The sequence below is a fragment of the Suncus etruscus genome, chromosome 1 (genome assembly GCF_024139225.1).
Source record: "Suncus etruscus isolate mSunEtr1 chromosome 1, mSunEtr1.pri.cur, whole genome shotgun sequence".
Taxonomy (NCBI): Eukaryota; Metazoa; Chordata; class Mammalia; order Eulipotyphla; family Soricidae; genus Suncus; species Suncus etruscus.
In genome coordinates, this window is record NC_064848.1 from 175,984,757 (window position 1) to 175,997,885 (window position 13,129).

At 47.7% G+C, this 13,129-nt stretch overlaps 1 protein-coding gene across 7 annotated transcripts in view; it reads right to left on the reverse strand.

Moving 5' to 3' along the window:
* MSI2 (musashi RNA binding protein 2) overlaps nucleotides 1-13,129 on the reverse strand; it is a 355,837-nt gene that overhangs the window by 43,176 nt on the left and 299,532 nt on the right. For all 7 annotated transcript variants that reach the window (XR_007494886.1, XM_049772440.1, XM_049772421.1 and 4 more), the window contains exon 9: nucleotides 5,823-5,937. Coding sequence is in view for 6 of the 7 variants with exons in the window: in XM_049772440.1 (XP_049628397.1) it covers nucleotides 5,823-5,937 (115 nt within the window). In the remaining variant the exon portion in view is untranslated. The remainder of the gene's footprint in view (nucleotides 1-5,822; nucleotides 5,938-13,129) is intronic.

Here is a 13,129-nt window from a genome sequence, read left to right on the forward strand (position 1 = left end):
TCTACCACCACAGAAAGGTTTATTGTCTGGGCTGTTCTAGAAGCAAATTGAAGAACTAGATTTTGGGATTCCTCTGATCACCAGGAAATGGCCAAAGTCCAGAAACACCCCAGGGGAATGACCACGGCAAATAATTTGGGGGCAGACAAATCCGAGCATAAGTCACAAATGAGTTCTGACAAGTGGCTTTAACCGCCAGCCAGAGTCCTGTGGTGTCCAGCCAGTGTCCGTGGGCCAAAGCCAGCAGATGGCAGAGCTTTTCCTGGTCTCATTTCCAAGGGCTGAATAGAGGGGCTATAGTCAGGGGTTCCTGGGGTGTCTGGGCACAGACCCTGACAGGAGTATCTATGGTTCCTTCCTCTAGGATTCTCATTTCTGGTCTGCCAGGCTGCAGTTTTGTTTTTCTTTCTTTTTAAAGGCCTGAGCACCAAGGTTATTTATTTCTCTACCATCAGCATCAACCATGCTAAATAGACTGTGCCCAGCGAGGTCAGGAGAGTTAAAGGCAGAGGGATTATGTGGGCAAGGGCAGAGAAGGCCAAGCGGAATCAGATAGATCAAGCATAATCATGTGTTTGCTTTTATTAAGTCCACTTTCATTAGGAAAAACCAACGGGATTCTAGTGCACTGAGCTGGAGAGGAGTGGGCCACACAGCTCTGCAGCTGCAGGCAGAGAAGCACAGTCTGTGCTGTAAAAGGACCTTGTCCAAAGGTCTCTGTGAGGCTGGTTATGTCAGCTCAAAGGCAGGGAGTGTGGGTTGACTCCTCCTCTTTGCTTCTAATATCTTATGTGTGTGTGTGTGGAAGGAAAGGAGGGTTTGGACCATACTTTGTAGTGCTCAGGGTTTACTTGTGGTGCATCACTCCTGGCCATGATAGGGGAACTGTTTGTGGTGCCAGGGATTGAATTGAGGTTGGCCATGTGCAAAGCAAGTGCCTTAATCCCCTGTGCTATAGTTCTAGCTCCAAGCTCCTAAATTCCTTTTAAGGATTTACCCGCATGCCCCTTATTCCATGCTTCTGTCCAAGACTGTGAAAGCTGAAAGGAGCCCAGCTGGAAATTCATCCTGGTGTGTCAGTCCTATCAAGAGAGATGAGGAAAAAATGCCCACGCAGCTTAATGCTCATCAGCCTCCCCCAGACAAGACCTTTCAAAGTATGGAGAAAATAAAAGGGGGGCATACGTGGTGGTGCTCAGGGGGATACTTCTGCCTCTGCACTCAGGGACTACTCCTTGCAGGCTCGGGGGACCAGATGGGATGCCAGGGTGTGAACCTGTGGTGGCTCTGAGCAAGCAGGCCTGGCAGCCTTGGGCACTTGCAGCTGAACAGTAGCAAAGCAACAGGCAGACTTGCAACTTACTGCAGTAACATGCTGCATAATGGTGAATTTCTACACTCAGAGATCACTCCTGGAAGGTTCAAAGGAATCCATATGAGATGCTGGGGATCAAACCTGAGTTGCCCACGTGCAAGGCAAGTGACTTCTGTCCTATCTCTATATTCCATTTATGTTCTTCTAATGGAAGAAGTTTGAGTCACTAACATCTCACCTTAATGTAGTAATTCCTGAAATTTTTTTTTTTTGGTTTTTGGGTCATACCCGGCAGCTCTCAGGGGTTACTCCTGGCTCTACGCTCAGAAATCACTCCAGGCAGGCTCGGAGGACCATATGGGATGCCAGGATTCAAACCGCTGTCCTTCTGCATGCAAGACAAATGCCTTACCTACATGCTATCTCTCCGGCCCCTATTCCTGAAAATTTTAAAGGACATTTTCTTTCATGACTTGTGTTCAGTGGTCAAATTGGAGGTTGTGGTGAGAGTGGAGAAGATGGCAGTGCTCTCATGATATGCAGGTGGGACTGAAGGGAGCATGCCAAACCATCATAGTTCTAGAAAGACAGTCATAGGTTGGCATAAGGCATTCTCCTGCCCAGAGAGCACCAGGCTGTGCCAACAGGCAAGCATAGAAGGCAGCCCTGGACATTTCTGGCATGCACATCATAGAAGCCCCTGTAATTCTCCACCAGGCTGGGAGAAATCAGGTCAACCAGACTGTAACATAGTGAGTTTGCTCTTGGGTGTCAGAGCTTAATGACTTCAGCAGAACTGGTATCTGGTACCTGACTGGGGGCACATTAAGAGCCATTCGTAGCTGAGAAGTAGTTAACCTTACCACCGTGAATGGAATTCAGAAAAGCCAGTTTTAGTACAGGTTCTTGGTCAAGGATAATCCAATTTAGGAAAAGACTGCAGCTACCCCAGCAACAAGCCACACCCTGTGCATCTAGCTATGTTCTCAGTCACAGGGACACCGATTGATAAAGGTGTCAGAAATCAGCCCAGTGATCCCCAGTATGAGTACATACAGCTGAAAGTTGCTGATGGGAAGAATCACATTCCCCCCACATTTTAACATCTCTAAAAATGGGACCCATTCCACAATTAGTGTGATAAAAGCACCAGTGCTGTGTATTACTAACAGCATGCATTTGTTTCCCATTCTGAAAGAGAGATGCACAGAGATACAATTCACCATCCACCAAGGCTCAGATTTGATAAACACTTGCTCAATCCCATCTGGTTCTGTTCAACATCAACAACTTCAAAAGTGAGGTTAAGGGGCCAGAGAGATAGCTTGGAGGTAGGACATTTGCAGAAGGACAGTGGTTTGAATCCTAGCATCCCATATGGTCCCCCAAGCCTGCCAGGAGCGATTTCTGAGCATGAAGCCAGGAGTAACCCCTGAGCGCTGCCAGGTGTGACCCAAAACCAAAACCAAAACAAAAAAAGTGAGGTTAACACCTCACCTGTGGATGGGTATTGGGAGGAAGCGAGGGAACCATGCTCACCTGTGGAGGAGGAATGGGAGGTCAGAACAGCTGTGTCCTGCTCCAAGTCGCATGCCAATAATGTGAAAGCCTCATTTTCAGATTCCAGCACCTTAACTTATTTCCTTGGCTTACAAACCCAACATGGTGGGAATGGTATGAGGGGCACCATCAACTCTATTCAAATGGTCCAGCATTTTGCTGGGGGCCTTCTAAGGGAGCAAAAGTCGATGCCTGGAGCAAGCAGAGTCGGGGATGGGAAACAGCATTCAGGGACAAGAGACTCAACCACCCAAACTAGGGACACTGGAAGGAATAGGTCTTCTGTGCAGGAGAATGGCACAGTGGAATTGGGTGGGCTGGGGAGGAACCTGATGGAGGATTGAGTCTCAGAAAAGTCTCACAGATCTCTGCATTTAGAAGGTGGTTGAGAAGCACAGAGACCACAAGTCTGCACCCTCAGACCCAAAAGAGTGCCGGTCACTCCTCCCCCTCCTCCTCCTCATTTCATGCCTTGGTTTCCAGAATAGCTCTCAAGGATTGCACCACACCTGATGATCCTCTGATTATCAAGCTGCCACAGTTTGGGTCCCCTCAGAGCATCCCCATCTCTCCCCACTTAGCCTTCACAGCAGGGAGGCTCCCCAGGCTGGTTTCTACAACTTGTTCTGTGCTCTTAGAGAACTCTGGGTTCCTAGTACTGCATGGTAGTGTCCTCTGGGTCTCTGTGCTAAGTCTCACCTGAGTGCCCAGGCTCCAGAGAGCAGGACCTAAGGATGCTCTACTGGACTGTGCCCTGCCCAGTCTCCCACTACCAAACCACAGGGTGCTAACTGCTCAGGGATTCACAGGGAACAAGTCTGTGGACATGTGGCCTGAGCCCTGGCTTGTGGTCTGAGGTGCTGAGTGCAGCAGTTGTCCCTCAGTCCTTCTGTGCTTGGTAGTTGACACAAAGGTTGCTCCCAACCAAGGTGTGCGAGGGAGAAAACCCAGTTCCTTCCCCCTGGCACATCAAGTATATAAGGTGATGACACTTCCTGGAAATGTGGGCCCATAAATGTCATTCATTCGTGGTTTCTAACCTCTGCCATCCAATCCATCATTTTAAACTCAAAGCCAGATGGGTGATGGAGGGTAATGGGTAGCAGGTGGTGCTTTTTTTTTTTTCTCTCCAAAAGTCAACTTTGATTTTAAATTTTAAAATAGTCCATTCAGGGTTTCTTTGGATATTCAACGTAAGGTAAAAACTAAGTCTAAATTATTATTAGTTTTGTTTTGGGGTCATACCCAGCTGCACTCAAGGCTTGCTTGTGTGGTTAGGACTCCTGGCAGGGCTTGGAGAATTATATGCTGTACTGGGGATGGAGCCATGTTCAAGGCAAGTGCTTTACCCCTGTGCTATCACTCTGGCCCTTAAACAAGTGTCTTATAGTTGAATGGGTAGTAAATCTTACTTGTTAGAAATAAGAATTTTCTAATAATTACACTTGGGACAGAAATGTATTTAGTTTGAGTTTCAACTTTACCTGCCAGTAGATGCATTCCTTTTTACCTTGTTATTTTAGTTACTATAGCTTTACACAATGTTCTGATGATTGGTCTTTTCTCATTGCTTTAAATGTTTGCTTTAAAGAATCTTTTCCTACTTACATGTTTCTTCTTCCAGAACAATTTTAGAAACATTTGTTCAATTTTTAAAGAATTGACATATAACTTTTCTTTGAAATTCCTGAGACAAAGTACTAATTGGAGAAGAAACAACTGATATTTTTATGAAGCACTTTATTGAGCGTTTAAAAGCTCCTTAAAATAACTCTACCTTCATTTCCTCAAAATAACTTTCCCCAGACAAATAGGTACAATTCATTTAGATAATCATAAAACCAAGGTAAGTTTTTTTTATCAATTTAAAACTAAGCCAGGAAGATTTAAACAGCAGCAAATCTGCAACAACATAAAGAGCTTATCAAACAATATAGAAAAGTGACTCTTAGTCAAACCAAATGAAAACCCATTAAAACTAGACAGATCATGGGCCTGAATAGAATTTTACCATTAACTACCATTTATCCCATTTAATTAGTATTTTCCCGACACACAATAACTTGCACTAAAATACCGTTCTCTCGCCTTGAAATTTCTAATTATTGTTGCGACCCATGCCATTATGCTTTTCCACTGCTTTCTCCATCTTTCATGCCATTTAAGAGGCAAGATTTTCAATTATCTACGCAGGACGGACAGAGATACCTTTAAGGAAGGGGCATAATATGCAACTCAATTTCTCTAAAAGCCAGGAGAGATCATTTTTCGTCAGAACAAACACACTTTGTCTTTTATCACTTTTTTTTTTTTGCAAATAAAGAGTAAAACAGGCTATTTAAAACATCCATTTAAATGCAAATTTTGATATCCCAAGAGAAAAATGCTAATCATTTAAATAGACAGAATTATCACCCACTTTCACCAGAGCCTTCCTCTATAGTTTTAGAAAACAGTCTCAGTCCATACAAGTTAAGCCAGTCCTAAGTTTCTAACTCCAGTCAACAAAAAGGGCTGAGGTAGAGAATGATTTTTCTTCCTTTAAAGGGAGTGGAAGAAGAAAAGTATAATATAAAATATCTACTATGAGCATGGGTTGGGACAATTCCTTCCATTCATCATCTATCCATCCATTATTTTCCATTCATCTTTTTGTGGACCATTTATCTATTGTCCATTCACCCACCCAACATCCATTCGTTCATCTATACATTATCCATTACCTACCCATCAATCATCATCCATCCATGCACCACCATCCATCCATCCCTCTGCTCAATGCTCACAGTTGTTTTGCAAGGTGAGTTATTTATTCTCAACGAAAGATGAGAAACTGAGGCTCACACAGGTAAAGCATTATGTCCTCTTGGCAGGCAACCCACTGAATGTCCATCACCCCCAGTCCACGGTGATTCTGCTGAACTCTCAGTGTCCCACCCAGACTCACCCAGCATCCCCATGCCAAGCATGAATGCGTCCATGGTGTAAGGTAGTCCCCGGGCCCGGCCTCTTGTCCCAGGTGGGAACATGACTTCCTTCGGCTGAGCTTTCTTACATTCTACCTGTTAAACAGAAAGGTGAACAAATGAGATGCAAATGAATTCCACGTAAATGTCAAATGCAGAACTGATCTGGTTACGAGCGGAGTTATTTTTAGTCTTGTGCCTTATTCACTATAAAAATAGCCGAGTAAATGGCCTGCAAAATAAATATTTAAGAAAACACGCCACTTGTGTAAATCCTGCTTTGGAAAAGCCTACAAGAATGAAATTGTGTGTGTGCGCGCGTGTGCGCGCGTCCGAGGAAGTCAAGACGCGGTTGCATGACTTTTGAGCTCAGATGGAAACTTGGGACAGAAAGCATGAGAGTGAAGGAGGTTGAGGAGGGCTGCTGGATGTATTTGTGAATAAACACAATAGCACAGGAATCCCTCATGATGGGTTGGCCTTTTCACATGCTCACAAATTCCATTCAGGCTCCTTTAGGTCCATCTGACACTATCTGGATCATAGTCAAAGACCAACCGCAAGACTTAGTTCCATAACACAGGTGAGGAAACTGAGCATCAGTAGGCAGATACAGGCTTAGAAGCCTGAGGTTTATAGGCCTTGGGTCAGGAGCCAGAGAGATAGCAAACCAGGTAGGGCATTTGCTTAGCATGTGGCTAACCCTGGTTTGATCCCTGGAAACCCATATGGTTCTCTGAACCTGCCAGGAGTAATTTCTGAGCACAGAGCCAGGAGCAAATCCCGAGTGCCACCGGTTGTGCACCCCACCTGCCAAAAACAAACAAAAACCCCAATCCCCCAAGATAAAAATGTTCTGGGTCAGCATAACCACCAAATCATCTGCAGGGAAGCCACCATGTCTCTGGGTCTGATCTGCAGTGCCTTCTGGCTCTACAGTTATGTCTACAAAGTTTCCTTTCTATTTGCTCTCTGCACCTCCACCCCAACTTCTTTATCTCCTTTTTCAAAAGTTGCTTATTCTACAGTTAAAAAAAGATTTTTTGGGGGCTTACTCCTGGCTCTGCCTGCACTGAAGTATCATTCCTGGCAATGCTTGGGAGGACCATATGGGATGTTGGAGATACAGGTTGGCTGTATGCAAGTCAAGGATTTTAACTGCTGTACTACTGCCCTGGTCCCTTTAGTCTTAATTATGTAATACCAGCCCCCAAGAAAAATGCCCAGTGGTGGCACTGAAGATCCTTCACCATTGTTATAAGATTTCCTTCTTCAGCCCTTGCTGTGCGCTGAGCTGTTTTTATTGGAAAGTGAAACTTTACACATATTGTTAGCCAGAAATCTAGCCCATTACTGCTGGAGTTGAGGTTGTGGGAAAAGCTGGGCTTAGCAGCAAGACCTCACAGGAGTCTGGGCATACAGGGTGCAGAGAATGAAAGTCCACACAGGATGATGGCTGCAGAGGGCATCATAAATGACCCTTGCCCTCAAAGGGCTGTAGGAAAGGAAGAAGAGGAGGAGGAACATGCAGTGTTGTTTGCAAAGGGACCCACAGGAGGAAGAGGGGACTTCTGTGGCTCATTCTCCCTGGAGATGGTCTCATCCCAAAGACATCAGTAAGAAATATGCTCACACCGAGGGTGAGGTTGCTTTAATTATCTAAAATATTAACTATTTTTTTCTTCGAAGGCATCAGACCACAGGGATTACTCCTGCTCTTTTCAGTTGTGATAAATACGAATGTTTATTTTTTCAAACATACACACACACACACACACACACACACACACACACACACACTCCAACTTAAGGACAACATATTTCAACATTCATGACCGATGTGTGTGATGTGAAAAGATTTTTTATAGGCTGAAAGAAAAGATAAATGCACCCAAAGAGAAGTGGGCGAAGACACTGAAGCTGCTCTCAAATGGCTCACAAAGAAACACCTTGAAAGGGGGCTGGAGAGATAGCACAGCGGTAGGGCATTTGCCTTGCATGCTGCTGATCCGGGAGGAACCCTGTTCAATTCCTGGCATCCCATATAGTCCCCCAGCCTGCTGGGGGCAATTTCTGAGTGCACAGCCAGGATTAACACCTGAGCACCACTGGGTGTGGTCCAGAAACGAATCGATCAATGAAGTTTAAAAAAAAACACCCCAAAGAGCCCCATCTTTTGCCTATTGGACTGGCTGTGATGAGAAAATTACTGGGCCTCAGAATTCCCATGAGGGTGGGTGATGGAGGAAAATAATGTGGGCTTTGGGATGGCCATTTTGACAACACAGCGAAAGCCATAAATGTACATACATGGGCTCTGATTACTAATCCTCGTTGTTGGAGTTTACCATGCAAAAATTGCCTGGACTTGCCTATTCATTTTTTGGGGGTTTGGATCACACCCGACAGCGCTCAGGTGTTACTCCTGGCTCTATGCTCAGAAATCGCTCCTGGCAGACTCGGGGGACCATATGGGGTGCCGGGATTCGAACTATCGTCTATCTGCATGCAAGGCAAATAAATGCCCTACCTCCATTATATCTCTCCGGCCCCTGGACTTGCCTATTCAGCTAGAACATGAATACTGATCTTAAAACCCATAAAAGGGGCCTAGGCAAGTATCTGCCTTGCACAGGAGAGTGAGGCCCTGAGTTTGATCCCTGGCTCAGGCCTACATCCCTCTATTTCAATGCCTGGTGCCTCCATCTCTCTTCCCATACTGCAGTAACAATAAAAACAGTGAGCAAACATTCCAAAACCATAGCTTCTCAATTCTGCTCTGCCAAAAGTTTATCAGAGTCTCTAGGTGAGCCAGGCCTCCATACACCAAGCACCAGTAACCTGTGCAAACCAACAGGAAATGTCTGCAGAGCCTGGTGGTTGCAAAGCACATATCCACAGCCAATTGGACTGTGCCTAGTCCAACTGCATGGACTGAGAGCTATGATGTAGCCTCAGAAACTCTCATTGACTCTGGGAGGTCCATAGTCTGGGGTGAATCAGGACAGCCAGGCCCCCTGGCTGCCAAAAGTGAACAGAGCAAATCACAGACAAGAGTGCGTCTCCCAGAGAAAACAAGTTCCCAAAAGACAATCCAACTTGTCTTCAAGTGTCCCTACTTTAGTCTGTCCTGCAGGCTTAGGAAAAAAACAGAACGAAAAACATAACTAATAAAGCCATGCCAATCTCATCTCGGTCTGTGGTTTTGTATAAAGGGAGTGATGTGAAGTCCCTCAGCTTAAAAGCATATGCACGATGGATGGGCCCAACTTGTCATACTTCTGCTTGCTGATCCACATCTGTTGGAAGGTAGACAACAAGGCAGGATGCTTCATCCATCCTGCCTGGAGCATTAGTAGGGCTGCCAGAAGTTGGGAGACACGGGGGTTAAAAAGAAGGAAATTGAAGAGACTTGGGTCCTTAAGCTTGCTCACTCTCCTATGTCCAGGCGTGACAATGTGACCCACTTCCCCAGACCCTGTCATCAGAACTCATAGAGCAGCTGACAGAGAAGCCTTGTCTGCCAGCATCTGCCGGAGGCTGCAGGAGGCGAGAGCCATGGGGATCAGCCAGCCAGCCCCAAACCAACACCAGGATTGAGAATAATGCGGCTAACCAGCTCGTTTCCTAATAGCCCTATCGGTGACAATCTCGCGCATTGTCTTATGAAAACCTGCCGCCTGTTCCTAGGCAACCTGATCAACGAAATTTCAGGTTTATACAATTTTCATTTAGGGAACCATAAAGGTTAACTGACTGTAATGGGAGTGTTTTAAACAAACCCACCTCCTCTTCCTCTCCCTGAGTGGGACTGGCAGCCCTGTCTCACTCAGCTCTGCTGTCTGGGGCAGTGTTGGTTGCGTGGGTTCTGCCACCACCCACTGTGCTTGCCCTGCGTGGTCCCTAGGCCAGGGCCATCGCCTCAGTGCTCTGCGGGGAACCTTGGCATGTTCTGGTACTTGACTGACAGGGCAAGGCCAGGTCGCACCAGGGAGTCCAGTCTGGCCTAGCCTGGAGATTTCTTTCTCCCAGCAGCACTCAGAATCGCAAGGCCTGCCCACGCAGCGCCTGCCTCCTTGATGGCCACACGGGGAGCAAGCATACAGCAGAAACAGAAAGAGGCAGAGCTATGCCCGGCCTGTACCCTGAGTCAGAGCAGTGGGGGAAGGGCTAGAAATAGCCTCCCCCATCAGACCATGACTTCCCTTGTCCCTCTGTCTGCTCCCCACAGAGCAAGGGTTGAATCATTTGCTTCTTGGGCCTCAGAGACACAGTGTGCTTAGATCAAGGACAGGTGCCTCCCACCTTTAAAAGAATCGGCTATGACCGTCTTGTTTTCCTAACATTAAGTTAAGAGCAGAGACGTCCCCAGTCTATTGTCACCCTGAGTCATTCCCTCTCTATGCCCGCTGTACTTTCACTAGGTCCTGGGCAAGCCAGAGGACAATCCGAGTTACGGTCAGAACCCAAAGGAGGAAAAAAGGGGGCATCTCTGCAGCACTGATCATGCACTTAGGTCATCTGGCCATACACGTGATGTCTTAGTTATCCACCGCTGTGCGACAAACGAGTCCCTGACTTGGCCGCTCCAAACAACAATCCATCACTCTGGCTCTCAGTGCTGGGTGCTGACGGGGCTCAGCAGGGGGCCCTGCTTGCAGCCTCTCATGTGGCAGTGACCCAATGGCGCCCTGCACTGGGGCCAAGGGAGAAGGAACAGCTTTTTCACGTCTGTTTGTGAGGGACTATTCCCAGACACTGACTCTGCACATCTCTGTGGCTCTCAGTCTTCTTGCAGGAAGGCAGGGAGGCTGGACTGCACCCCAACAGGGTATGTGCCACCAACTCAGACACCCCCATACTCCATGGAGATGGTGTATAGAGCCCACCCCAAGATTCATGCTGCTACTTCCTGCTGTGCTCACTGGGCCTGCAGAGATTTGGCATGGGCGGAGGGATATGCAGCCTTGAGGTCTCCACATGTGTCCCATAGTCAGACCTTGCTAAATCAGCACAGAGATTTGATAGGAAGGAGTGAGTGAGGAAGGCCATCTTGATCAATAGAAGCAAAATGCTGGTGACTTGGACACTCTGGCTCTGCTCCTGGAAATCTAATCCACAGCAAAACTCCAAAGTTATGTGGATAGGGCAATCTGGGTCAGGGGTATAGGCTAGAGTCTGGGGAAGTTAACACCTCCAAGGAAAAATCTTCAAATCTTCTCTATCAGCATGGGCCACTGTTATGATTGGCAAAGCCACCACTGTGCAGCCACACTCTACAGGCAAAATGCCAAGGGCATGACCTACCCTTGAGGGAAGATGGAGTTTACATTCTGGTTTCAGTCCTGGAGAAGGGGTGGATTGGAGCTTTCACGCAGTCTTCCATGGTGAGGGGTTGAGAACAGAGCCATGGCATGTCACTGGCATAGTAGTTAGGCCTGTAGCCTGTTCAATTTGACATGAGCTCATACTGTCTTTCCTACCACGTGCTGCTCATGTGACCCAGTGAGAACCCCACTGTTGCCAGAGATTCAGAATAAGTTCAAAAGTGCAGAAAAGGTGTGGGAATTGCACACAGAACACCTGGATCACCTCCCAGATCCACTTGTCACTGACATTCCACCAGAGCTTCTTTACCGTCTAGTTTCCCCTTCCTCTCTTTACTGGCCACTGATAAGCCCTGAACTGGCTAAGAGCAAAGCTATCCTCATGGGGGTATATTCTTCTGCCATGGGGACTTTCTCCTACACAGCCATGCCATGGCCCATGGTTGCAGGACATTGGATGTCAAGAAGGGGCTTGACTCCCCCGAACCCATGTCTCTGGGTCCCTGTGGGCTCACTGATGAGGTTGACAGGCAGGAACACAGAGGTCTGGGGAGGGTCTGTTTCCCCTGATCTTTGCATGAAGCCCTGGAGCCTTCCCAGACCCCTTCATATCTTCTTCTCTCAGTGGAGTCCTGCTGGAATAGATACAGCCTTAAGGGGAGGGGCTCTGTTTCAATAGATCAGCCCCATCCCCCTGGTCAAGATGGACATGCTGCTTAGCCAGTACAGGGTGCAGAGGGGCAGATGGATCTGGGATAGGAGGTGGGGGTCTTTAAGATGCATGGAAGATCCTGGCCTGCAGGAGAGGCCTAACCCAGGTTTGCATCTCAGCAGCTTTATTCAGGCCCCATCACAGTCCCCTCAACCCTGCCAGACTCTGAAGCCTCCTGCTGCAGCTGCTGTCAACTGACAGCAAAGGACACGCAGGGGGACATGTCCAGGGCTCCTTCTCACAGCCTAGCACTGCTTAGAGCATTCTGACAATGCAAAGGGCAGCCACAATCCAGAAAGCACAGAAGGCTCTTCTTGTCATGGCCAGAGCCGACCTTCCTCCTGCCTGCTCTGCTTAGTACATGTGCAGACTTTCTGGATATTTCCAGGAGGGCTCAGGACTCTCATGACCAGATGCAGAGGATAAACATAAGGTGTGCTCTGAGCCTGGAAACTCTATAGAACAGGGTGAGGGTGGGAGAGAGTGCTGATGCCTGGCCTAGGTTTGAATCATCCCAGACTCCTGACATACTGGGCAATGGAGAGAGCCAGGCAGGGCCCTTGGCATAAGCCTTGAGCACCAACAGTAGATGAGGGAGAGGAGCGGAGGCAGGAGGACCCTGGGCTCTCCATGGAAGTTCACAGCAGAGCCTACTTCGTCCTAGGCCTTATGTCCCTTCCAGGGTTCCCTCTCACTGAGTGGCTTTCCTGTTCCATGGCCACATCAGAAACACATGGGTGCATGGCTAGTGGGGGTTAGACCTGGGTCCCACCACTCCGTGAGGGATCAACCATCCCCTCAAATCATGGCATCCATGTCAGGAAACCAGATTCCAGACTGGGGGTTAGTGCCTGCTGACCTAACACACCTACCTGGCACCATTACCTCAGTGGCCAGCACGTGTGGGCAGAAGAATGAGTGGCCCAGAGAACTGCCCCTTCTGTCTCTACCACCACAGTGTCGGGGCAGGGCCTGACTTAAACCCCACATGTGTGGGAGCTTGTCTTGCCTGTGCTGCGTAGCAGAGAAAGGTTCATTAAAAAGGGAAATGCCAACTCAGGGCATTTGTCTTGCATGCGGCCAACCCAGGAAGGACCCTGGTTCGATATCTGGCATCTCATATGGTCCCCTGAGCCTGCCAGGAGCTATTTCTGATCATAGAGCCAGGAGTAATGGGTATAACTCAAAAACCCAATTCCCCCCCTCCAAAAAAACCCCCCAAAACAATAAAAGCAAACAGAGGCCATGA